This window comes from Stegodyphus dumicola, chromosome X1 (genome assembly GCF_044657685.1).
Source record: "Stegodyphus dumicola isolate Sdum_Otavi_A_Nest chromosome X1, ASM4465768v1".
Taxonomy (NCBI): Eukaryota; Metazoa; Arthropoda; class Arachnida; order Araneae; family Eresidae; genus Stegodyphus; species Stegodyphus dumicola.
In genome coordinates, this window is record NC_140780.1 from 25261226 (window position 1) to 25286588 (window position 25363).

Consider the following 25363-nt stretch of genomic DNA (forward strand, 5'->3'; position numbering starts at 1 on the left):
TAATAACAGAGCAACTCCCTTCGAGTTTAACTTTATCAAAGTGTATTCATAAACTTGTGTTCTGCATAAAAATTTAGTTCTTATCAATCAAACTGTTTGCATATTTTTACAATTCATACCAAATTTTATACAAATATGCATCAGTTTAAAAGAATTCACCTTTTTTAATAACAGGATATCCTTCGATATCAGTTTGCAATAGATGAAGACATTCAAATATGTACACCATCGGTAGTATCATTTTTATGCATTTCAGCCTTTTAGTTTGTAATTAACAGAAAGTAAAAAATTACATTTATTTGATTTGTTTACTATACTGTGCTCGAAGACGGTGATCAGGAGATTAATTTCATTGAACATCGATCCTAGACATAAGTTCAAAAACAAAATTTCTTACAATAATGTGGAGAATTTTATGAAAATCCTTTCAATACTGAGTTGATGCCCACCAGTGGTCGAGCAGCAAAAGGCAATGAACCCTAGTATTTCGGTTCGAGGTTCGAGTCCAGGGGAAGGGCCTGGCTGCAAGGGCGTTTTCGTGGTTTTCCTCATGTCTGACTTAGATACGAGCCAGTTTCCCTTAGCACATCCTCCAAGGGGCATCCTTCCCTTTCTGTATAGTGCCAAATCGCTGCCCACGTAATAATAATAATAATATTGAGTTGGTTCTCTGGAATAAAATCTAACTTTTTATACAATTTTCACAAAACAAAAACTGAACCAATTAATTATTCACTAAGCTATAATGAACTAAAAGTATTTCACACCATTATATGAAAAAGTTTCAGAGATAAGCTCAATAAATACTTACAAGGCATCATTTACAAATTTGATAACGGATTCTGTTTTACGAAGATAGAACCATTAAGTCAACCGAACAACTTTTTGTTTTATATCTGTTTCCTGAATTCTTTTTTCAAATGCTATAAATAACCTCAGTAACCGTCTAGGAAAGTGAATGGAATTCGTTTTCCAGTAGCATTGCTAATAAGAAAATATATTCTGCAATCTGGCGTTCCTGAACACCTTGTATACGTTATTCTCTATTCCTCCTTTTTCTCGCTTGAATTTAATATTTCTAGCTGCTTTGAAAATATTCTCCTTAAGTAGTCTTGTAACAGTGTATAATACTCGTATCAATAAATATTTGCTTACAGTGAAGTCATAAATGAATAACTACGATTCTTGAGTAAATTATAAAGTGTTTTACTACGTACGAGTATTACAGCTTTAACAACTTCAGAAAAACAAAAAAACACTTAAAAATTTGAACACAGCATAAAAGAATGCCATTTTTATGTTAAAAGATAAAATTGTTTTTTATGTTAAAGTTGTTCTCTTTAAATTCGTATCATTTTTGGATAGTTTAGTGCAACTATAATGACATTTTTAAGAATTATTTGAAATTAAAAATACATACATTTCAGTATTACATTTTCTGAAAAATTCGAAAGCTAATGCATGTTTCAAGTTTAGTTATTGCTGCTTAGTAAAATATATTGTTACGAATTTGGTATTTAAAAAGCTAATGTTAGTTCAATTATAAATTAAATGGTTTTATTTCTCGCGCAGTGCAGCGCGTGACGAATATTAAAAGAAAGCTAAGCCGGAAAAATTAAAAATACAAGAGCGCGTGCGTTAAATAAATAAATATCTCTTTTTGATTTCGAGAAAGTGCTGGAAAATTCTAGCGCGTGATTTTAAAATCTTATAAAAGGAGGAAAACATCTCAGTTTGTAGTTAGTAGTTGCTTAGTTTGTTGTTGTTTAGAAAACTACTGTTGTTGATTGTAGCGAATTCGCGGATTAGCGTTCTTTAGCTGTTTTGAATTACGTTCTATTGACATTTGAGTAGTTAAAAGAAAACTACTGTGAGATATTGTAATACTGCATGATAATTTGAGAAAATTTAAGCATTTTTGTTGTGATAATAATAAATTTTTGTTCATTTTTCATCGGACTTGTGCATTCATTTCATAACGAACCCGTACGCACGCAACAATTTTTGGTGTCAGAAGTGGGATTTGAATGCCAATAACAAGAGCGATGGAAGAACAATTGAGACAGCTCATTAGTGCTTTTGCTGCATTCCAAGAAAAGATGGAAGCTGGCCAAGCATCATTTAAGGAAGAAACGAAATTGGGCCAGGAATCCGTTAAGGAAGAAATGAAATTGGGCCAGGAATCCGTTAAGGACGAAATGAAAGCCGTTCAAGCTGGTCAAGAAGAAATGAAAAGAGAAATTACTTGCATAATAGAAAATAAATTTGAAGCTATGGAAGGCAGAATTGACGCAGTTGAAAATAAAGTTGGACATATTGAAGAAAGAGTTTCTTCGGTGAAAGAAGAAATAGAAGAAAGAGTTTCTTCTGTAAAAGAACAAATTGATGAGAGAGTTTCTGCAGTTGCCAAAGAAATGGATACTTTAAAGAAATTCGTAGCGTCGGCAGGGAGCAGGAGTGATGATTTTAAATTCTTACCAATGCCTGCTCGTCCACCTCTGAAGCTATCCACATATGATGGGAAGACCTCCTGGCAGGTGTATAAGACACAATTTTCTATCGTGGCGGATGCGAATGGATGGGATTCCCAAGCTAAGGCCTGTCATCTCGCCGCTTCTCTAAGAGCCGACGCAGCGGATATCCTTCAGACTCTTCCCGAAAACAAAAGGTTAGATTTCGAAGCTCTGTCCGGCGCCTTGGAGTTGCGCTTTGGGGAGATGTGTTTAAAAGACTACAGCAGGCTCCAATTAAAATCTCGTCAACAGAAGCCTACCGAAACACTTCAGGAGCTCGCCGCGGATGTTGAAAGGCTGTCCCATCTCGCCTTTTCGGAATGCCCGACAGAAACAAGGAAAATCCTGTTCTTGCAATACTTTATCGACGGCATCCGAGATACTGAAATACAGAAAGCTCTACGAATGGCGGATGTAAAAGATTTAAAAAGTGCTCTAGTGTACGCCATGAAATTCGAGGCAGCCCAGCAAGCAACTAGTAGAGATCGCTACCCAGTTAGAGCTGTGCGAGTCCATGAGCCAGTGGATCAACTGATGGCTCGTTTAGATGATTTAGCCAGACAAGTCGAAGATTTGATACGGAGTAGGAGCGAGAAGAAAGTAGCTCTAAGGTGTTGGAGATGTGGTAGTGAAGGTCACCTAAGGCGGAATTGCAGAACACCCCAGGGTACGGAATATAAAGCAGATGATTTTACCAGACAAGTCAGTGGCTTGAGACGGAACAGAAGTGAAAAGAAACTAATTCTAAAGTGCTGGAACTGCGGAGTTGAAGGCCACATACGCAGAAACTGCAGAACACCCCGAGGTACGGAAAATAAGACCATTTCCCAGCAACAACGCAGCAAACAAATTAGTGACTATATCGAGGAACGGAGGTTGCCAGATAGTGAAAAACCTTGTTTTAAAGCTCTTAAAATTTATACAGTGAGTGGCAACAATAACGGACTGTCCATCAATGGGAATATCGATGGAGTTCCTTGCAGTATGATCATTGACACAGGAGCTAATGTTACCATCATTAGGAAAGATTTAGCTGAACAGTTTAAAGATAAACTTATTTGGACGCCATCCTGTGTTACCCTTCAGACTGCGTCTGGTGACAAGATCGACATAACTGGGAAGTTAAACGTAAACATCACGTTTGGAAGTCCCGCCTACCATCACACGGCATATGTGGCGGATATTACAGATCCATGCATACTCGGATTGGACTTTTTAAGGAAATACAATTTTTCCTTAGACTTGAAAAACAACAAACTGCTTTCAGGATCTGAAGACATGACTATCCATCCTAAGAAGGGATCCTCACCTGGAAATGCCGACGCTTTGTCCGAAAGAACCAGCTCGAGAAACAGCCGAAATGATGCTAGGGTCGAAAAGAAACACCAGACTACCAGATATTCTCCATCTCAGAAGCTCTTCGGTCGAGACCTTCGTCTGCCTTGTGACCGCCTGTTTGATCGCCGTACGGATGCTCCTTCATCGCCTGAGGAACACATCCAAGATGCCCAGGCCCGGTTTGAGAGGATGCATCGTTCTGCACGAAAGCGAGTCAACTTGGCGACGGAGAAAATGAAGACCAGATGCGACACAAGAGCTACTAGACATAGATCCAACAAAGGAGACAAGGTGTGGTTGTGGAACACGATTCAACGAAAAGGACTGAGTCCTAAATTACAGTCACCTTCAGATGGTCCATATACAGTGCTGAACACGAATCACGTCGAGGTTCGGATCCGTGAATCTTCGAACTCTTACGACAGGTTAGCACATTACTATGGCCATAGTACGTAATGTAAATAATTGTAAATAGTATCAGATCATGGTCCTTTTTGTTTTTTTTAAATGTGTATTTGATTTGATTTGTTTAAGTTAGTTATTGCATTTATTGTTCATGTTGTTTGATATTGTAATGTAATGTTTATGCCACAGTTGTAAGTTTAGCTTCCTGTCCAGGGATTGTATTGCCCGGGACGTGCAGTCCTTGGGAAGGGGGCAGTGTTACGAATTTGGTATTTAAAAAGCTAATGTTAGTTCAATTATAAATTAAATGGTTTTATTTCTCGCGCAGTGCAGCGCGTGACGAATATTAAAAGAAAGCTAAGCCGGAAAAATTAAAAATACAAGAGCGCGTGCGTTAAATAAATAAATATCTCTTTTTGATTTCGAGAAAGTGCTGGAAAATTCTAGCGCGTGATTTTAAAATCTTATAAAAGGAGGAAAACATCTCAGTTTGTAGTTAGTAGTTGCTTAGTTTGTTGTTGTTTAGAAAACTACTGTTGTTGATTGTAGCGAATTCGCGGATTAGCGTTCTTTAGCTGTTTTGAATTACGTTCTATTGACATTTGAGTAGTTAAAAGAAAACTACTGTGAGATATTGTAATACTGCATGATAATTTGAGAAAATTTAAGCATTTTTGTTGTGATAATAATAAATTTTTGTTCATTTTTCATCGGACTTGTGCATTCATTTCATAACGAACCCGTACGCACGCAACAATATGAATGTCCTGATGCCTTAAATAAATGAGCGTATTTGAAGAAATTGAATATATAGATATGTTTGAGCTGTTTCTTTGCTTCTATTCAGCAATACGTTTCCATCTAATTTCAATACCTGGTAACCAGAGATTTTATGACTATTATTTTCACGATTTTCTTAGATTCATGTGCATTTTTTCTGAGTATTCTAAACGGAAACAAATAAGCAGTAGGCTCAGCTAAACGGCCGGCGAACGTGGTAGTATCCAGAGGGGTCTGGAAACCGGAAGAGACGTCAGTAACGCCGACTTGGATCATGTGACACCCAGAACTGACGTTGACATCTTGGATCTACCCGGAAGTGAAGTAGGCGTGTTTGAAGGATACTCGATATTTATTTTGTGGCAACGAAAATACTATTTTCAAAGGTTTATTTTGGTCAACGACCTCTTGAACCATGTGCTCAGGAAGACATTAATTGCAATTAATTTTCCTTTAGTATTTTCAGTTTGTTAATATGAGTTAATTATTTTTAATTATTTAAAATGTCATTATTTTTAATTGAGTCCATTATTTATTTAAATAACCAGTACCTTTTTCATGAATTTTAAAAAGCTCGACCCGCAACCTCTCGTGTGGGAGACGCGCGCTTTATCGCGAAGGCATAGCCAGAGATTCAGAAACCTAGCCTTTGACCATGGCCAAACAACCATGTAGTTACCAAGCTGGATGTCTTCCTATGCACAAGCCTATTTCAACGTGCCCAGGCAGCTTCGCAGTGAAAGAATGCTTAAGAAATAAACAATCAGTTTCTCACTAACAGTATGCTTTCTAGTTCAGCCAGTCAGCGTGTTTGTTCTTAAAGTGGTCATATATTTATTTTGGATTTATTAATTTAACATTTTAATCATTACCTTAAATTTATTCTTTGTTGCTTTAAATGTAAGGTTTTTCCTTACATTTAAAGCAACAAAGGCCAAACAACCATGTAGTTACCAAGCTGAATGTCTTCCTATGCATAAGCCTAAGCCTATTTCAACGTGCCCAGGCAGCTTCGCTGTGAAAGAATGCTTAAGAAATAAACAATCAGTTTCTCACTAACAGTATGCTTTCTAGTTCAGCCAGTCAGCGTGTTTGTTCTTAAAGTGGTCATATATTTATTTTGGATTTATTAATTTAACATTTTAATCATTACCTTAAATTTATTCTTTGTTGCTTTAAATGTAAGGTTTTTCCCATATTTTTTTTAAGTTTCTCTTTTTATTCATTTATTATTTTTTCCCCTACAATCATATTTTTTCATTGGTTTCTTTTTCTTCTCATTTTTTTGCTAAATTAAATTTATCATTTTTTTATTCCATATTTTTTGCTTTTGCAGTCCAAATTTACTTTTAATTTTCTCAAATTAATGTTTCCATATTTTTATTTAAAAAAGTAATAATTTTTACTTTTCACTTTTTTCCTTTAATTTTTTTTATATTTAACTTTTTTGTTTTGAAAAAGGAATATTTATTTTTACAAGTCTAATTTTTTTTCCGCTTTTTATTTTAAAAAACTGTTTTTTCCATTTTTCACTTTTTATTTTACAAAAGTAATATTTATTTTTATAAGCTTATTTATTTATTTATTTATTTACTTTCCTATTTTCACAGATGCAACTTTCGTTTTAATTTTTGCCTTTCTGTGTTTTATTTCGGAAGCAAATTTTAATTGGTTTCTTTTGACTTTTTCATTTTTCGTTTTTTACAAAAATAATGTCTTATACTTTTGACATTTTTTTCTTGTCACATTTTTAATCTACGCTTAACTTTTCCCCCTTGTTATAAAAACTTATTAATGCTGCATTTCCATTTCTCCAAAAGCAAACTTACATACATTTTTATGTCTGCGAAATTTAAACTGGAATTTACATGCATAGCATTTCTCTTTGGAGGCCTTCATGAATGAAATTTGCTGTAACATATAATTGATTTAAATCAGTTCGTACAATGTTGATACTATACAGTTGTAATACTGCATTTCTTACTTTTTACGCTAGTAGCACTTAATAGGAGATACAGGCAACTTTCTCTTTTAATGTATATTGTACTAACTAATAATGATTGTACTATGTTTTTGAAATTCTATACAAAGAAAAAAAAAGAACAGATTCTCTTTCACACATCTTGCTTTTATTCAAAAGGTTCACTAAATTATGTCTGCTCAGATCGTCATGAATTCTCTTTTACACATCTTGCTTTTATTCAAAAGATTCACCAAACTATGTCTAACAAATGTAAATTTTATACTTTCTACTTTCTATTTACATATTTTACACGTCTGCCTCACTTCGGGTAGATCCAAGATAGCGATGCCACATCCGGGTGTCATGTGATCCATGATGGCTTTGGTGACGTCACTTCCTGTTGTTGGGTACCTCTAGATACTACCACTTCCTCCGGCCAGTTTCCTGTGCTTACTACGCAAATGTTATGCATTTTATTGGTTTAGGATGTCATAATGCCTTTTAGATACAATTTCTTTCACATATTCTTCCGCTGATTTAAGTAATTTGCTTACATGCAATGAATTTAGAATTTTTTTCTTTTCCAGGACGGTTACTAACGGACAAACTGGAAACGTTGGTAACGGCACAGCTGGTCTTGGAGGGGCACTACCTGTGACACTTTTTCCTCAAGCAGCTGGGTTACTGAAGAACCGCCGACTTTCTGATTCAATTGATGTCACGAAGCAGGAAGTGGACATTTACTTAAATCGTGGCCTATTAAAACGTGAAAGTTCTACAGAAAGCGACGAACTTATTGTGCCTAATAGTAATGTAATTAGCATACATAAATCTTCAGACATCCTAAAGAATTGTACGATTACGAAAATCTTGAATGATGACAATCCTGGTTCACCATTGCCAATAATCTTGCAAGTGAAACATCAACGAAGTCCCGGTATACCAACATCTCCAAGTCCCCCAGTTACTAAAACCAGGGAGCTTCCTCCTGCTAGTGCAGTAATTGCACAAGCTTATTCCAGTCACGTTCTCGCACAAAGTTATGAAAATCTTGCTGCACAGTACACTACAGCAGCTACACCGCAATATCAAGGTCAGCCAACTACTAGTGTATACATGGTAACTACACAACCTGACTACAGAACACTACCAGACTACTACACTGAACAAATTCGACACGACCTGGCAGCAACGGTGGCCTCTAGTGTGCCTGGTTATACAGATACAACAGATACAGCTGCATTTGTCGATCGATATATTCGACAAGCTGCAGGTTTCAAAGGAACTATACACGGACTTTCTGTAGATCTTCCATCCCCGGACAGTGGAATAGGTGACACAACTATCACTCCAAAAGAAAATGCTAGCCTACCACAAGTCGAGGTAAGTATCTCTGAATTACTTATAATTATTTTTTAAGTTCGAATATTTCGTTTTCTATGCCACGTCCTTTTGCTATTTGTTTGTTTTTTCATCTGATAGTTTTATAATTTATCCAGAAAAGAGTTTTGCCTGATAATTCATTATTAGCTCTAAAGTTTGCCCTTCATGGATATTCTTTCTTTTAATATCTATTTATATTTCGAATTGTTGAAAAAAATTTCCCAGGGTATCTAAATGGCCAAGCTAGTTCCAGTTCCTTCGGTAAAAATTGCATTTGAAGCATCTTGCTATCATTCGTTCACACAATACGAATGTGAGTGTACATATTCAGAAATAATAGTACATATTTGCTTTTAAGGCGCACTTTCGTAAGCAGTTGAAAAATAAGTGATCTTCTTAAGACCATTTAATTACACAGAGATGCATCGATATCAAAGTTTGAGGAACTACAGGTTTCATTTGTAGTGTAAATAGATAATTTATATGAGAAAACAATCACTTCCTTGTAAACTATTTAAAAGGCATATGTTGCAGAGAAATGCACTCAGCCAAACAAGAAATGGACTCAGCTTCTTAAGAATATTAAGTCATTAGACAAAGAAAGCAGTAAGTCGCAAGATCTTGCTATGCTTTATCATTCATATACCTTATCTTCGTATCTTTTGTTTTGTTGGAGCTGTTGTTGATTCTGGCTTGCTCTGGCGCAGCCCATAAGAAGGCCATAGGGCGACGTAAAGTCTGCCAGGAGGGTCGGACTGAGCCCTTCACATCACCATCACATCATATACCTGTGCCAGAAGTATTACAGATTGCGTATAAAAATGACCAATAAAGCAAAATTCAGTTCTTACACATTCAAAAAATTCTTACACATTCGAGAGGGGACAGAGAAAAGCAAAAAGTATTTTCAAATTTAAATATTCCATTCCGACCTTGATGAAAACTGGATTTCATTTGATTCTTCATATATCATTCAATAAGACTGCAAGTAATGTCATAAAATTCTAAGAATGTTTTAGAATATGCAATTTTGCGTACGCAGAATTTTTCTCATTGCAGTAATTTTATGGATTCTTATACGAGTCTTCGTGATTTAAAATACCTCTTCGCGGATAATAAGTTTTATAATTTTCATTTTGTCAGAAATTTATAGAATACATATAAATAGCTTATTCAGCTTTTATGTTAAATAATTTTTACTGAAGCATTTTTCCCCACGAATGGCTGCTAAAATTTTAAAGAAATTTGAAATAGTGTGGTGTATTTAATTATGGAAAAGCACACTAGGGCTATCTGCCTAAGGGGAGGGATGCCTTCGTGGAGGACTTTCTAAGGAAAACTGGCTCGTATACATGTTACACATGGGAAAAACCACGAAAACACCCATGCAGCCAGCCCGTTCGTGGGGTTCGAACCTCAAAGAAATTTGAAAAAGCCAATGCTCATTGCTCATTAAAATTGCCTCACCATGAAGAAAAAGCAGTTAACAGAATCACACTTTACATATATACGTAATAATGGAAGAATGAAATGACTAAAATTCCAGATACTTTAAGGTACAGAACACGCAAAAATCAGCAGTCCTAGTATCCGCCTCTGGCAAAAATAGCAGCTGTTAAATGCCTGGGCGCGAAATAGAAGGGACTTTGAATGACATTTTGGGATATTAAGATTATAAGGCTTCAGCTCTATGTCAGAGTTCATTTGTCATGCTGTCTGGCAGGTGGCGTGCCAATCTGTCAGCACCATTGACCAAACGTTTCCAGTTGATGACTGATCTGGACGATGTGATGATCAAGGTAGGAAGAAATATAGGCTAGCGTGAATAGTATGCGGTTTCAGCGGTTCCAGTCGAAAGGTTGGGCAGAAGAGGGTCCGAAGATATGATAGAGACACAAGCAATTGACCTTTGCCATTCATTTTAATATATGATGTAAGAAATTTAGTTTCATTAATGAAAATATTTTAATTTGTGGCCATTGAAAACAATATTCGGCTGAATCTCACTTTGGACTTCTGATGGCGGAAAAAGCCAAACATTTGGATAAATCCAGATTGAGTGGAATGCTCATAAAAAATAAAACTAAATTTGAGTCGTTATATTTCTTTTAAAGAACACTTTAGCAGTAAACAATCATTATTTAAACAAAACACATAATTATTTTTCTGATCAACACATTAAAAGCAATAATACAATCACAGGAGAAGCATATAGCAAAAACATAGTATTAAAAAGGGTACAATTACGAGTTTTCACTTTATTCTACCGACCTGATTTTCTATTTTTTATTTATAATAATATAGTAATTTTATTACAATAGCTCTTTTCCTGAAATGAGTAACTTTTTATTTGAGTTCGTGAGAATTTCATATTAATTAGAAGCATGCCTGAAAGAAAGGAGTGACATAAGGCAGAGCACCGCCAAATATTTTTTAACTAGTTAAGAGAACTTTGTGCTTTGAGAAGATTTTATACTATAGCCCTAGTATAACACACGGAATGATCTTCGATGAGAGCGTGACGCGAAACAAATTAATAAATATTCGCTTTATGAAAATAGATGAGAGCTTGAATATCAATAAGAGCTTGATATTGATCATACCTTGAATATCAATGAGAGCCTGCTATCGATGATACCTGAGAGCTCGATACGAAATGAGTTAATAGGTACTTCTGGGTAAAATTTTATATTTTAGAGAACAGACGTAATTCTTTTTAAACCAATGAAAATATTGTAAACTTAAGAAATTCCTCAGTGAAACGGAAAACAACAGCCTTGATATTTTACCAACTATTCAGCAGCTCATTGCGTTGATCAGAATCAGCTCATAGCGTCTAAAAATATATTTCTAGAACAAACTTCTTTTAGCCTTTGCTGGGATCATTTTCAAATTTAAAGTGTGATGTATGGATACGATATCAAGTGTTCGGCCTCATTTCTAGCTATCAGTCATATAGTATAAATTGTTGTCCCCGGCACTATGAAAGTTTTCCTTATGTTACTTCTAATCATTCTGCCTATACTATGCCTATACTAATTAAGAAAAATAAGAAGAGGCTGGCAATTCAGACAGATTGGGAAGTTCATTATACGCGCTTTCACGGACTTTTTAATTTCTTGTCTTGATCGCCTTGTAAGTCTTATTCAGTACCACGATTCAGCAGTGAAATATCAAGATAAAGAAGAAAATTACTATCAGTAGTAGACAGCTTGCTAAAAGACCTTTTCAGGCCAGAAGAGACCAGGAAACATTTCAAAATAAAACTTTAAAGAAACAGCCAATGAAGATGTCTTAATTGAAATTGTAATATTAAAATAATCAAAGTGCTTAAAAATTGAAACAAAGTATTTTTTTTTATAATTTAATTAATTATCAAGACATAGTCTGATCCGATGTGACCCTACCAAAGAAATGAAACATTATTGCCAAAATAAATATTTTTAAAAAATTCAAAATTATTGCAAAATATAAATATTTTTAAAAAATATAAAATTATTTAAAAGAATTCTCGAGGATGAAAGAAGAATAACGATTGAGTAAATCAAAAGCAATGTGATAAACAAATATTAATTAAATATCGCAAGCAGAATTGTTAAAAAACTACACAAATGGAAAACAACTACAGTAAAACAAAAACAAATAAGAATTTAAAATAATAATTAAAAGCAGAAAATTTACCAAATTGAGAAAATTACTGTCAGTAGTAGACAGCTTGCTAAAAGACCTTTGCAGACCAGAAGAAACCAGGAAACATTTCAAAATAAAACTTTAAAGAAACAGCCAATGTAGATGTCTTAATTGAAATTGTAATATTAAAATAATCAAAGTGCTTAAAAATTGAAACAAAGTATTTTTTTTATAATTTAATTAATTATCAAGACATAGTCTGATCCGATGTGACCCTACCAAAGAAATGAAACATTATTTCCAAAATAAATATTTTTAAAAAATTCAAAATTATTGCAAAATATAAATATTTTTAAAAAATATAAAATTATTTAAAAGAATTCTCGAGGATGAAAGAAGAATAACGATTGAGTAAATCAAAAGCAATGTGATAAACAAATATTAATTAAATATCGCAAGCAGAATTGTTAAAAAACTACACAAATGGAAAACAACTACAGTAAAACAAAAACAAATAAGAATTTAAAATAATAATTAAAAGCAGAAAATTTACCAAATTGAGAAAATTACTGTCAGTAGTAGACAGCTTGCTAAAAGACCTTTGCAGACCAGAAGAAACCAGGAAACATTTCAAAATAAAACTTTAAAGAAACAGCCAATGTAGATGTCTTAATTGAAATTGTAATATTAAAATAATCAAAGTGCTTAAAAATTGAAACAAAGTATTTTTTTATAATTTAATTAATTATCAAGACATAGTCTGATCCGATGTGACCCTACCAAAGAAATGAAACATTATTGCCAAAATAAATATTTTTAAAAAATTCAAAATTATTGCAAAATATAAATATTTTTAAAAAATATAAAATTATTTAAAAGAATTCTCGAGGATGAAAGAAGAATTACGATTGAGTAAATCAAAAGCAATGTGCTAAACAAATATTAATTAAATATCGCAAGCAGAATTGTTAAAAAAACTACACAAATGGAAAACAACTACAGTAAAACAAAAACAAATAAGAATTTAAAATAATAATTAAAAGCAGAAAATTTACCAAATTGAGAAAATTACTGTCAGTAGTAGACAGCTTGCTAAAAGACCTTTTCAGACCAGAAGAGACCAGGAAACATTTCAAAATAAAACTTTAAAGAAACAGCCAATGTAGATGTCTTAATTGAAATTGTAATATTAAAATAATCAAAGTGCTTAAAAATTGAAACAAAGTATTTTTTTTTATAATTTAATTAATTATCAAGACATAGTCTGATCCGATGTGACCCTACCAAAGAAATGAAACATTATTGCCAAAATAAATATTTTTAAAAAATTCAAAATTATTGCAAAATATAAATATTTTTAAAAAATATATAATTATTTAAAAGAATTCTCGAGGATGAAAGAAGAATAACGATTGAGTAAATCAAAAGCAATGTGCTAAACAAATATTAATTAAATATCGCAAACAGAATTGTTAAAAAAACTACACAAATGGAAAACAACTACAGTAAAACAAAAACAAATAAGAATTTAAAATAATAATTAAAAGCAAAAAATTTACCAAATTGAGAAAATTATTAATAATTATTAGTAGTATAAGTCTACAAACACTGATTTACAAATCTTTTAAATCACAGTAAAGAAGAAATTCAGTAACATAAATTTAGAAAGTTTTTGACTGCTTTTCAAAGTTGTCAAATGCCTGCTGCCATCAACCTAAAATTCAAAATGTAATTTGCAATAGCCTCCTAAATCTCCTTCTAATTTTGGTATGTTTATAATAAATCTTTCTGCAGTGCATTTAGAATTAATCTCTGTCATATGATCCTTACAGAACTCTCTAGACGCGTGTACTTACATAACACAATTTTGGTTTCTTCTCTTTTTAATTTTAAAAAAAGAAATATGCTTATAATAAATCTTTCTGAAGTGCGTTGATTCAAAATTAGTCTCTGTCATATGATCCTTACAGAACTCTCTGGACGTGTGTACTTACATAACACAATTTTGCTTTCTTCTCTTTTCTATTCTAAAAAAAGAAGTATGCTTATAATAAATTTTTTTGAAGTGCGTTGATTCAAAATTAATCTCTGCCATATGATTCTTACATAACACTCTAGACACGTGTACTTACATTACATATAAAGTATTTTAGCCAATAATATTGTTAAATTTTCTAAAACAAAACTACAGAACAGAACCAACAGAAATAAAGCGAAATCGTAGTAACTTTGCAATCCTTACTCTAATTTTAATATCATAAACTACACATTGTTCATAAGCTTTTCTGTTCTGCTAAGGAGCCGTTAAAGCCACTGTATACTGGTAGTTCGACCGTGGTTCCAACCAAAGTGAAAGGGTTGGCTGCATGTTTGGTTTTCGTAGCTTATCCCATGTGTAATGTAATGTCCCTTAGAAATGTACACTTACGTCCCTTAGAAAGTCTCCACTAAGGCATCCATCCCTTTAGATACATAACCTTACAGTTTACCGTTGCTCCTCGTTGTTCGAATTATATTTCTGTAAAAATACTAAAATCACTCGTATTTTAGAACGGGCGCACTTCTTGCTTCAGTTTAGTTCTGTATATTTACTTCAAGAATCTTTCCTCGATCATAATGAAGTGTTTGCAACGGGCCATGATTGGAAGTCCATCTTTAAACACCAGCTGCATTGTCATAGTCTATTTTACACACAAAATGTCCATGATGTATAATGTACGTATGTTATTTATGTTTATCATACAGAGAGATTTTGATAATTTTTAAGAGGTATTTTTGATCTGCAAAAGTGATGAACAGCAATAGTTAAAAGGTTTCATAAATCTCATACATTCAAATAGAGTTTGGCGTTATAGTCATAAACGTAATGCACCAGTGCATCGTAAATAATTTATTCAGACAGATGAAAAAATTTAATTCGTAGCTAAGTTTTACCTTCCCCACTGCGTGTCTTCGTGATCTAAATGGAAGCACGTTCGGCTACTAATTGGAAGTTCTGGGAGCTGTAATCGCCCCCCCTCCCCAAAAAGGGGCCGATAGCTTTTTAGCTGTTCGAATTTTAAAATTATTCAGTAATTAGCTAATAATTTTGCCTTTCAAGTGATGTGATCTAATAGTTTTGTTATAACATTATTCATATTCAATTTTTTTATAAACTGAAATTTTAATTTAAAACTAATTGATTTCGTACTGCTATATGCATCACAAACTGCAAAATCTATTCCAAATAAATATATTTATTAGATATAAAATAGTTTGCATTTAAAATTTTTGCTCATGCACATTACATAATAGGTTCATTACATATATGGCTGCAGGTTATGTGACTACAGAAGTGAAAACTCAAATCGAATTCCATACCTTCAGAGCTACAACGTGTATAAACAAAAAGAGACGCTCAAATAAGCGTTTCAACTTTAGAGACAATTAATGATTATGCCAGGGCAAAGCAGCAAATCCATTTTTTGGTCATTTTAAATTATTGCAGGTTCGATTCCTTATCGTAAACTACTCAGCATGCATTTCTTTGACATATCACATCCATTTTATGCATGCAAATGACCTTGACTCACGAGTCATTGCACTAATTCTTTCTTTACACCTTGCAAGATCTTTAGCTTTGAACAGGTCTATTTGTAAAGAAAATACTGGAAAACCTTGTCATCATTGAAGTTTCCATGAGACAAAACCCGCTTGTCAGAGCTAGGGTTTCCAGCGCCCGGGGATGATTGAAGACCTCGCGTCCCCCTTGTTAGCCAAGAGTGGAAAATATTTAATTCTAAAAATTCGTACTATTAGTTCGGCGCCCCCATTGGATGCTGCGCCCGTGGACAGTTGTTCCTTCTTGCCCCGCTCTAGCTACACCCCTGCTGCTTGAAGTTTTATAAACAAGAAAGAATTTGAATTTTTTTTTTTTTCCTTTTCATTCTTTACATCAAGGAACTTGCAGAAAATAATAAATAACGAGTAAAATAGGAAATAATAATTATGAGTGGAAAAAGTACTACTACTGCTAATAATAATAATAATGCCTATTGTTGAATATTAAATATATAATAAATAATATTTGATATAGCATTTTATTAAGTTCTCAGCATTAAGTTGAAAAAGAGGCAGGTATTAAAAGCACTTGTAATATGAAATAACTGCAATGATTACATAAACAAACAAGCTCATATACATAAAGAACTTAGCGTTTCTCAACCGCTAATGAAGCTAAATTTTAAATGGTTTTTGGCTTTAAAATTTCTGTTTTACGGTGTATGTATCGGTGTTGGTGTATTTAATTATGGCAAAGCACACGAGGGCTATCTGCCTAAGGGGAGGGATGCCTTCGTGGAGGACTTTCTAAGGGAAACTGGCCCGTATACACGTTACACACGGGGAAAACCACGAAAACACCCATGCAGCCAGCCCGTTCGCGGGATTCGAACCTCGGATCGAACTACCAGTGTTCAGCGACTTTACCGCTCGGCCGCTGGCCGGCTTCTGTTTTACGATCTTAAACTAAGGACTGGTCCTTCACGGTGTTTTTCGATAAGCAGAAGGTCAGAAGGGTAACCATGGAATTAACAGAAACGTCAAAAATTTAATTTTTCTGATCGTTTTAATGAAATAGATAGCTTCCTATTTCTTTTATATTCTTTTTCTTACTGGGCGGGGGGGGGGTAAATAACGTAAATGAAAAATATGTTTCCGGCACATTAATATTTGCAATGAAATGAAAACCAACTTTTGATTTATATTTATGATGTTTTAACATTTAACAGCCTTATCAGTTTCTTGCAGTTGATTACGCTTAGTGATATAAATTAAATATGCATTCATTTTTAGCTTTGCAGTTACTGCAACCGAAAAATATTGCCTTTTTCTTTACATCGATTTAAAGAAAATAAATTGATTCAAAGATTCAATGCAGTACACACCGTTTACAATTATTTTATCATCATTATTTTTATTCCTGTCTACAAAATTTAACGTCAAGGATACATATAAGTTTTCTACTATCGCCACAGAAACGTTTACATTATTTACTTATTTAGTTTTAAACTTTTGTTGCAGACATCTTCGCAATATAGCATAAAAGTAATCGAGTAAGAGCAATACTGATGAAATGCAAATTTGAACTTTCTCTCGCGGTCGGATCTAAAAGTAATTATTAAGGAACCTTTGCACACATTTTTTTCCCCGCTATGTACATTAGAAAGATTTTTCCTCCAGATTTCTGTAGGGAATTCCTTATTCTTTTTTGCCACTTTTCACCATTCTTTTATTGTTCCAGAATCGGCTTCAGACGAGCTTTTTCTTATCTCAATGTATTGTCGTTGGAGCTATTTCAGACACACAAAGCTCACAGGAATTTGCCACTTAAACTCTGATTAGTCTTAAGATGTATTTTAAATACGTAGATGAAAATATCCTTTTTTTGTTATGTCAATTTTGTTTTAAGAACTGAGGAAATGAAATCGGTCATTGGTATTGTAAGTTGTCTTTCTCATCAATTAGTTTCTTTTTCCAACTCTTTCTAGCGAAAACAAGATGGTGACCTTATTTCAACACCATTATGGTTAAAATTACTCTAAAGAGTTTTTTTTTTATTTTAAACTTTCATAAAACACGGTTACAGTCTGAAGTCACACACACAGCTGAAGTCACACACACAATCTGAAGTCACACACACATAAAACACAGTCACAGCCCAGTATCTTTTACGAAATTGATGCAGATAAGGAAATGAACGTTGGTCATCTCTCAAAGCATGCATCAAAAACAATAAATGAGAGCTGGCAGGGCTATCGTTAACTTCGGGAGGAGGGTTATACATTGAAAACGAAATCTTCCGTTTCCCTGTTTCTTTTTATTTCTATCCCCCTTCTACCTAATTCCGGTTTCTTTTAAATATAGTAGAGAAAACATGCTTGAATTGAGGGAATTCTCAATTTCAAGTTTATTTTAATGATGAAAAACGTCTATTCCGCGAGACAGGATTTTTATTGCTATTATTAATTATTTTTTATTATTATTTTGGCTTATACTTCTACAAGAAAGAAGATATAAATTTTCTATTTTAGTAAAGCCGTTGTTTTTTGCAGGAACATAAAAGATGTGAAAAGGAATAAATTTAGCATCATCCAATTAGACTATGAAAAGATGTACAGTACTTCACTTCCCTTTCTGAATTTAACAACAAAGCAGGAATTATTGATAGGCGAGAGCAATGCAACTACTTATTCGTAAATTTTCTAATAATAAAATACCCCTTGCCCATAAATTTATATGCTCTTTAGCTAATAATAAGATCTGTAATATTTGTAATTGCAAGAATGAAGTTAAGAATTTGCTTTTTTTAGGGGGGGTCTCAGCTCATAATCATGAAAACAGACCTTTAATTTTAGTTCTTTCCCCTTTACTTGCGAATAATTTTTATTCCTCTTCAAAGGTACTAATATAGGGCTAATAGTTTACTACTTAAATTCTTGAGTTAACTAAAAAAATGTACTGAAACCTTATGGCTGTGATACTGGCATGAGGACAAGAACTCATTTCTTCCTTTATAGCAACTTTGGGAACCTTTTAAATACAGGGTTTAAATTAATTATGCTTTTATTTTAGCTAATGAGAATATTCCGCAAAATTACTAGAGAACTCAAAATTGTAGATCTGTGGCACGCATACGATTCTTTTTAAAAGTCGATGAGGAGATACGAAATTGTTTTTTAATCCCACTTATTTTTAGGATAATTAAAACCTCTCATCCGGAAATTTATAAAGTATTAGAGGTAAGATCTGTACTCTACGTTACAATTTCTACCATATAAGCTGTTGTACACTATGTAAAAAAGAGCTCGAGCTTGTATATGTGTGTGTTAGAGCGTGTTCTGCCTTTCCGCCGCGTTGTTGTACGAGTTAAAGCTTGCTAGTTTACGGCCGTGCTTATTACATGCCTGTAGTCTATCTCGGTGATTTTTAGATAACAGCCAGCTATGCGGTAACAAACCTGTGCAGCTTAGGTTGTTTAGATTACTTAGCGTTAACTTAATTTTATATTTTTCTATTTTACGTACAAGCCAAAGTCTTGGCTTCCTGTACGCTCAAGAGGGGCCCTCTGTAAATAACTTGAGTTCAAATAAGAAGGCATTTTAACACTTCTTCGGAGTTGCTATTTATGCGCAAGAACTTAGCGAATAGTCCCTATATAGTTCCACTAGGTTCTAGCAATTAAAAAACTTTTATTTTATTATTACAACTTTATTTTAAATATGTGCTCATTTTTGACATATTACCACTTTATCAAGAGAGGAAGAAGTTGCAAAAATTTTATTTGAGGAAAATGGGTCGTGAGTGAAAATACGTGAGCAAACCTGCATTAAGACTGCTATACAGCTTAATTAATTTTCTTCACCTTCCCCTTTCCGGAGGGTCTTTTACTATACTGGCTGAGATCTGCGCAATCTTTAATCTGGTGGCATATTGTACATGAACATAGTTCCTAATTATCATTTATCTGGGCAAATAACATGATAAATCAGTCTTTTCAGACGTCCGTTCATCTATTTCCTCCTATGCTTAGTGAGTTGAGAAGTCCGCCTCGCTTAAGCTGGGTAAAAGTCGGCAAGGCTTTAGGCCAGAATTTTAAAATTCCCTTCGTGGAATATAGTGCACGAACCTGCTCCTGCCTCATATGGTGTTGAGCCTAAAAGGTTGTCCTCATAGTTGCGTAGCAGGAGTGAGCAAATAAATCTGATTGATTCCTTATGACTTCTTTTGATTTATCAATGCATCACTTAGAGCCACACATTTTGGTTTGACTATAATAAATTATTCACCCCGTAAATTACATGATAATGCACATCTTCGTGTGACTTAGCAGACAAACATTTTCCCCTCTGGGATATCCACAGTAATTACTAGAATCATTTTAATTTGTGGTTCTCCTTCTATATTTGTATCGTTATTTGAGATTATGCTGTTTCTCTTGCACTGTACAATCTTCATTTTTCCGACGTTGTTAATAAATGTATTTCGTATTATTCTAGAAGAAAAGATGCTTCGCTTTTGTCAGTTTTTATCTCTTTTTACTATTTGTTTTCATTGCTGTATATTTTTATGGTCACCGATGATTTTATTTCAGTCATTTCTTTTTTCAGTTATAAACAAATCGTCATTAGTGGCTTTTGGATTTCTTCTTCCTCTTTGAATCAGGGCTATATAAAATAAATCAAAACTGCGTAGGAAAAATAATATCATCTGTTATTCTTTACTCCAAATAAACTGATTACCTTCATGGAAGAAGCAGAAAATCACGTAAAAACTTTTAATTTAGGAGCAGATGCTATAGAAATAACAACAGTGCATGCAAATAACACAAGCTGCTTCAGTGCCGTTAGAAAAATGGAGGTTATTAGGCATCTAAATATAGCTGGAGAAAATTTTACTGTCAGGAAATATGCAGCAAGGGTATATCCGGTAATAACATAACATATACATAAGGGTGCTATCCGGAAGAACGGGCTCAGAGAAACTGGTTGATACTTATGTTATATGTAAGGAAAACCCCGAAAATATTGAGCAACTGGCCAGTTCAGCTGCTGAGCTGAAATATTGGGTAGGGTACCAGTACTTGGCAGCTTAAGCATTCGATCACTGGTCGGCCCAAACAACAAATACGTTACATGTGTTAATATTACGCCACTAGCAAAGCGTGTAACAAATAATAGAAAGCTAATTGAAAGTACAGCTACAAAAAAAAAAAAAAAAAAAAAAAAAAATGGTTATTCAAAGAGGAAAGTAAAGAAAGACTACATAATTAGTTCAAATTAAAAAGAAGAACATAAAAGCGACTTTTGGAAATGTCCATTGCAACTTTTTCTGTAATTCTTCTCAAATGAGGAGGTTTGACTCGTAGATGAATGTTACATTCTTTGTGGCGAAAGATAGCATTCATTTCAAACATCTCATTGTATCAATATTTAAATACTATTTTGGAAATATCTTAATTTGGGGTTTATATCTTTATTTCTAAGGAAGTTCAGCTAACGATGAAAACATTGTTTGCTTCTGAATTTGCTTAGACTTGTCAAGTTCTATTTATTTATTGGAGTCTTCGTTATTTTCCATAAATTAAATAGGAAGGAAAATCCTTTTAGCGGTTAATTTCATAACATGAAAAGCAGCTTTATAAGTTTGGAGGAAACGTAAACTAATTTTTTTGCTCAGATTTTGCACTAATCCTATTTATTTAGCAGTTCAATCTTTACTGAATTTTGTCTCAAGACAAAGCACATATTAGTCAGTGCATATTATTAAATCTGTGTTCTAGTTCTAAAGGAAATGCCGTCATCTCAGTATACAATACCAGTTCAATGGAACCCCCCCCCTTTCTGTTCAGGCATCAGTCGGCATCCCTAAAATTGCTTCCTGGGAATGATAATTATGATCAGCGAAACTAAATAAATAATAAAAAGTTTAAAAGAAACTGCTTACCAAAAGATTAAAGTAATCATCATACCTGATGTAACTCCGTAGATTCTTCTCATTGATCATTGCGGGCTATTATTAACTGCAACGACGAAGTAACACTATTCCGACTTATTTATTTTTCATTCTGTGACAGATATAATGACGGCTGTTAAAAATAACAGAAGAAGAAGCAAACAAAAAAGAAATCCTGAGGCAAAATCAGCTTTCACCATCAACGCATCAGATAACACGCAAAGAAGTAACTTGTTCGAGGAACAGCTAACGACATAAATGTGAGAAACAAGAGTTACGAAAGAAATCCGTTTAATGATTAAACAACTGTAGGGATTAGTCTATTGCTTGGAATATTTCGCGCATAATTTCGGCTTATCTAAGAGATAATAAAAGGAGAATTTAATTAAATGCAGCAATTATGTAAAAATACTGATGATAATGTGGATTAATAAATTTGATTTTGTGTAAGTAAAATTATGAAATACCAAAATCAAACAGACTTGTATTTTTAGGACCGATTCTCGAAAGAGAGAAAAATATAACTACAGAGCGTACTTAGTCGCTGAGTAGGTGTGGTGTGGTGTATTTAATTATGGCAAAGCACACTAGGGCTATCTGCCTAAGAGGAGGGATGCCTTTCGTGGAGGACTTTCTAAGGGAAACTGGCTCGTATACACGTTACACATGGGGAAAACCACGAAAACACCCATGCAGCCAGCCCGTTCGCGGGATTCGAACCTCGGACCGAACTACCAGTGTTCAGCGACTTTACCGCTCGGCCGCTGGTGGGCCTAGTCGCTGAGTATCATTTAATTGCATTTTAATTCTGTGAATACTGAATGCATAACGGAATGAATAGCATTTTGGAAGCCCATTTATAAACTTCTGATATGTGTAACTGAAATACTTGTGGTCCTTCATGAAGTAATTCCGTGGTCAGACTAAAGCTAAGATTTTACATTAAAAACATCTTTAACGAAGTCTTCCTAAATTTTTGGGGCATTTCATTATGTTACGTTACGCTATCATCCATGCATTTATCATCCATGAGACTTTACAAGTTTTGCCATTTCACGGAACGTAAGATCTTTAATATATTTGCCCACCGTCTGTTATATAGTCAGTTTCCAGTGTGTTACCATTACACGTGATTTAGCATTTTAAATTTGTTTCAAATTATAAATGTGATGTTTAGAAAACTGAAAGACGTATAGTAATAAGTGCGTATTATATATTCTGATAGATAATACGTTAGTGGTATTACAGCTTCGCTAATAAATTTGATTTTAATTGCATCTTCTATTGCCTCATTTCATCACGGAATTGCTCATTCCAGAGATTACGTAGATATGAGTGGCAAGCAGTTTAGCATAAAGTTAGCTTGTAACTGTATGCGTGCGTATATATTCTGATTGATCATACGTTTGTGGTATTAGAGTTTCACTTATAAATTTGATTTTAATTTGCATCTTCTATTGCCCCATTTCATCACGGAGTTGCTCATTCCAGAGATGAGTGGCAAGCAGTTTAGTATAAAGCTTGTAACCGTAATCGTGTTTAGACCAACATTTGCTGATGCCCATCTCGCTGGCCTTTTGCAAAACCCAGTTCTTGCGAAGAATTTGAAATCTTGTATTTAACTTGGTTGGCAAGTTAAAATTTTCAGCTGCTGCTAGTTACCGATCTATGATTTTGTAGCGTCTTATTTTTATTTTGGATATTTTAACTACAACGACTTTTTAAAAGCCAGCTTGATTTCAAGGCCAGGTTCAGGGGCTTGGTAACTTTGTTGTGCAATATTTTATTTTTACCCTGACAAGTAGTACGATAAAATAAACTTAATTAGATAATTGTTTCTGTTTGACTTTCAGAAAAAAAAAGGAGAGCTAGTAGTGATAACTCACTTGAGAGTTGTGGCATAATATTTAAGGGATAGGTGTTGGACTTGAGTAATTAAGAATGGATTTGGTTTGGTTTAGTTTATTATGGCAAAGCACACTACGGCTATCTGCCTAAGGAAAAGAACGTTTCCGTAAAAGACTTTCTAGGGTAAACTGACTCTTATACACGTTACACATGGCGAAAAACCACGAAGAGACCCATGCAGCCAGCCCGTTCGCCTGGAATCGAACCCAGGTCGGAACTCCCAGGTCGGTCCCCCGATTTAATCGTTTGGCCGCTGGTGGGCCTCCATTAAGAATGGGATTAAGCTTCTTAATTAGGTGTTTCGAGTATATACTCGAAACATCTAATTAAGAAGCTTACCTACTTATTTACCTAGTTCAAAATTTTTATGAGAATTTACTGCATTTTTTTAATTAACTGAAGATGTTTCTAATGATATACATTGCACATATCGGTAAACTGCCATATAGTTTCTTTTATGCGATATTTACGAAATCGACATTATTAAGTACACATTATTTGAACTACTTTTCGTGAGTAGAAAAAGCATAAATAAATGAAACAGAAATCGTAAACTGAGGATTAGAGTGGATGGTTTAGATTATGACATAGCAAGCTATTCATATCCGCATAGAAGGAGGAATATCTCGGTGAAGAACCTTTTCAAGCGAAACTGACTTGTAGTCACATTATATGCGGGGAAAAGCGAGATAACGCCTATGCAGTTACCTCATTCGGTGGGGTTTGAAGTTGGGACGAACTCCCAGTATTCATCGATTTTGCCACTCTGCCGGTGGTGGGTTCAGTTATATAGAAAGGCAAACGCATGCAGTTCAAAATAAATATTATACAAATGCCATATAAAATACGCGTAGCTTACATGTACTTACATTGATTGAAAAAGTTCCCGTCTTCACGCTAGTTAATCTCTACCTAATCCAGAATTTGAATTCTATCACAGTGACACTGTGATTTATGAATTTATACTCAGCTCTAAAAAATGATGCGTATTCAATTCTGTAAATAGCCTTCCAGAAATGTAAAAGACTTTTCTGCTTATAGTAACAGAAGATGCAGTCTTTAAAGCATTATTTCCGAAATTTAAACACCCCACTCATGTGTAAACAAAAGCCAAATAAATAAGTCTGTAATAAAAATAATATTGATCTCTTTTGATAAATTATTAATCAGCTTCGTCATATTCAATTTTATTTGAAACTGTGTGTCAGTGGTCTTCAAACTTTATCGACTCATGGAATCCTTAAAATTACGAAGTTTTTACACAGAAGCCCAGTCTACCCTTAGAAAAATATATCTTAAAATAATATTTAAAACAGATCAATATATTGTTGGTACTCTATGCAAAGAGCATTTAAGAAAACCATTATACATTTTATTAAAAAAATTAACATAAAATTAATGTAATTTACTCCTTAATAGCCTTAACTCGTGCTCCAAGTCTTACGTATCCTTGCATTATATTTAGTGCCTGGGGGGTCTACTTGCATTTTTTTATACAAACTGTGAAAATCTAGCTGTATTGATGCTATCTGCAGTCGCATTTCACATTCGGCCCACCAGCGGCCGAGCGGTAAAGTCGCTGAACACTGGTAGTTCGGTCCGAGGTTCGAATCCCGCGAACGGGCTGGCTGCATGGGTGTTTTCGTGGTTTTCCCCATGTGTAACGTGTATACGAGCCAGTTTCCCTTAGAAAGTCCTCCACGAAGGCATCCCTTCCCTTAGGCAGATAGCCATAGTGTGCTTTGCCATAATTAAATACACCGCACACCGCATTTCACATTCTGCATTTAATTTGGTGCCACGTACGTCCGTAAAGATTTTTCGTTAAAATACGTTGTTATGAATGACATTAAAATACTTATAGCTGTGGGAGGAACTTCTGGGTGTTTAGCAAAAATATGAAATCAAGAGCGTCACTACTAAGGATGTCGGCAGCCCACACTTAAAGTTT

General features: G+C 34.1%; 1 protein-coding gene across 3 annotated transcripts in view; it reads left to right on the top strand.

Annotated features, from left to right (window-relative positions):
• LOC118188230 (protein grainyhead-like) overlaps window positions 1-25363 on the top strand; it is a 285114-nt gene that overhangs the window by 63432 nt on the left and 196319 nt on the right. For all 3 annotated transcript variants that reach the window (XM_085806975.1, XM_085806973.1, XM_085806974.1), the window contains one exon: window positions 7587-8382. In XM_085806975.1, the coding sequence (XP_085663101.1) occupies window positions 7587-8382 (796 nt within the window). The remainder of the gene's footprint in view (window positions 1-7586; window positions 8383-25363) is intronic.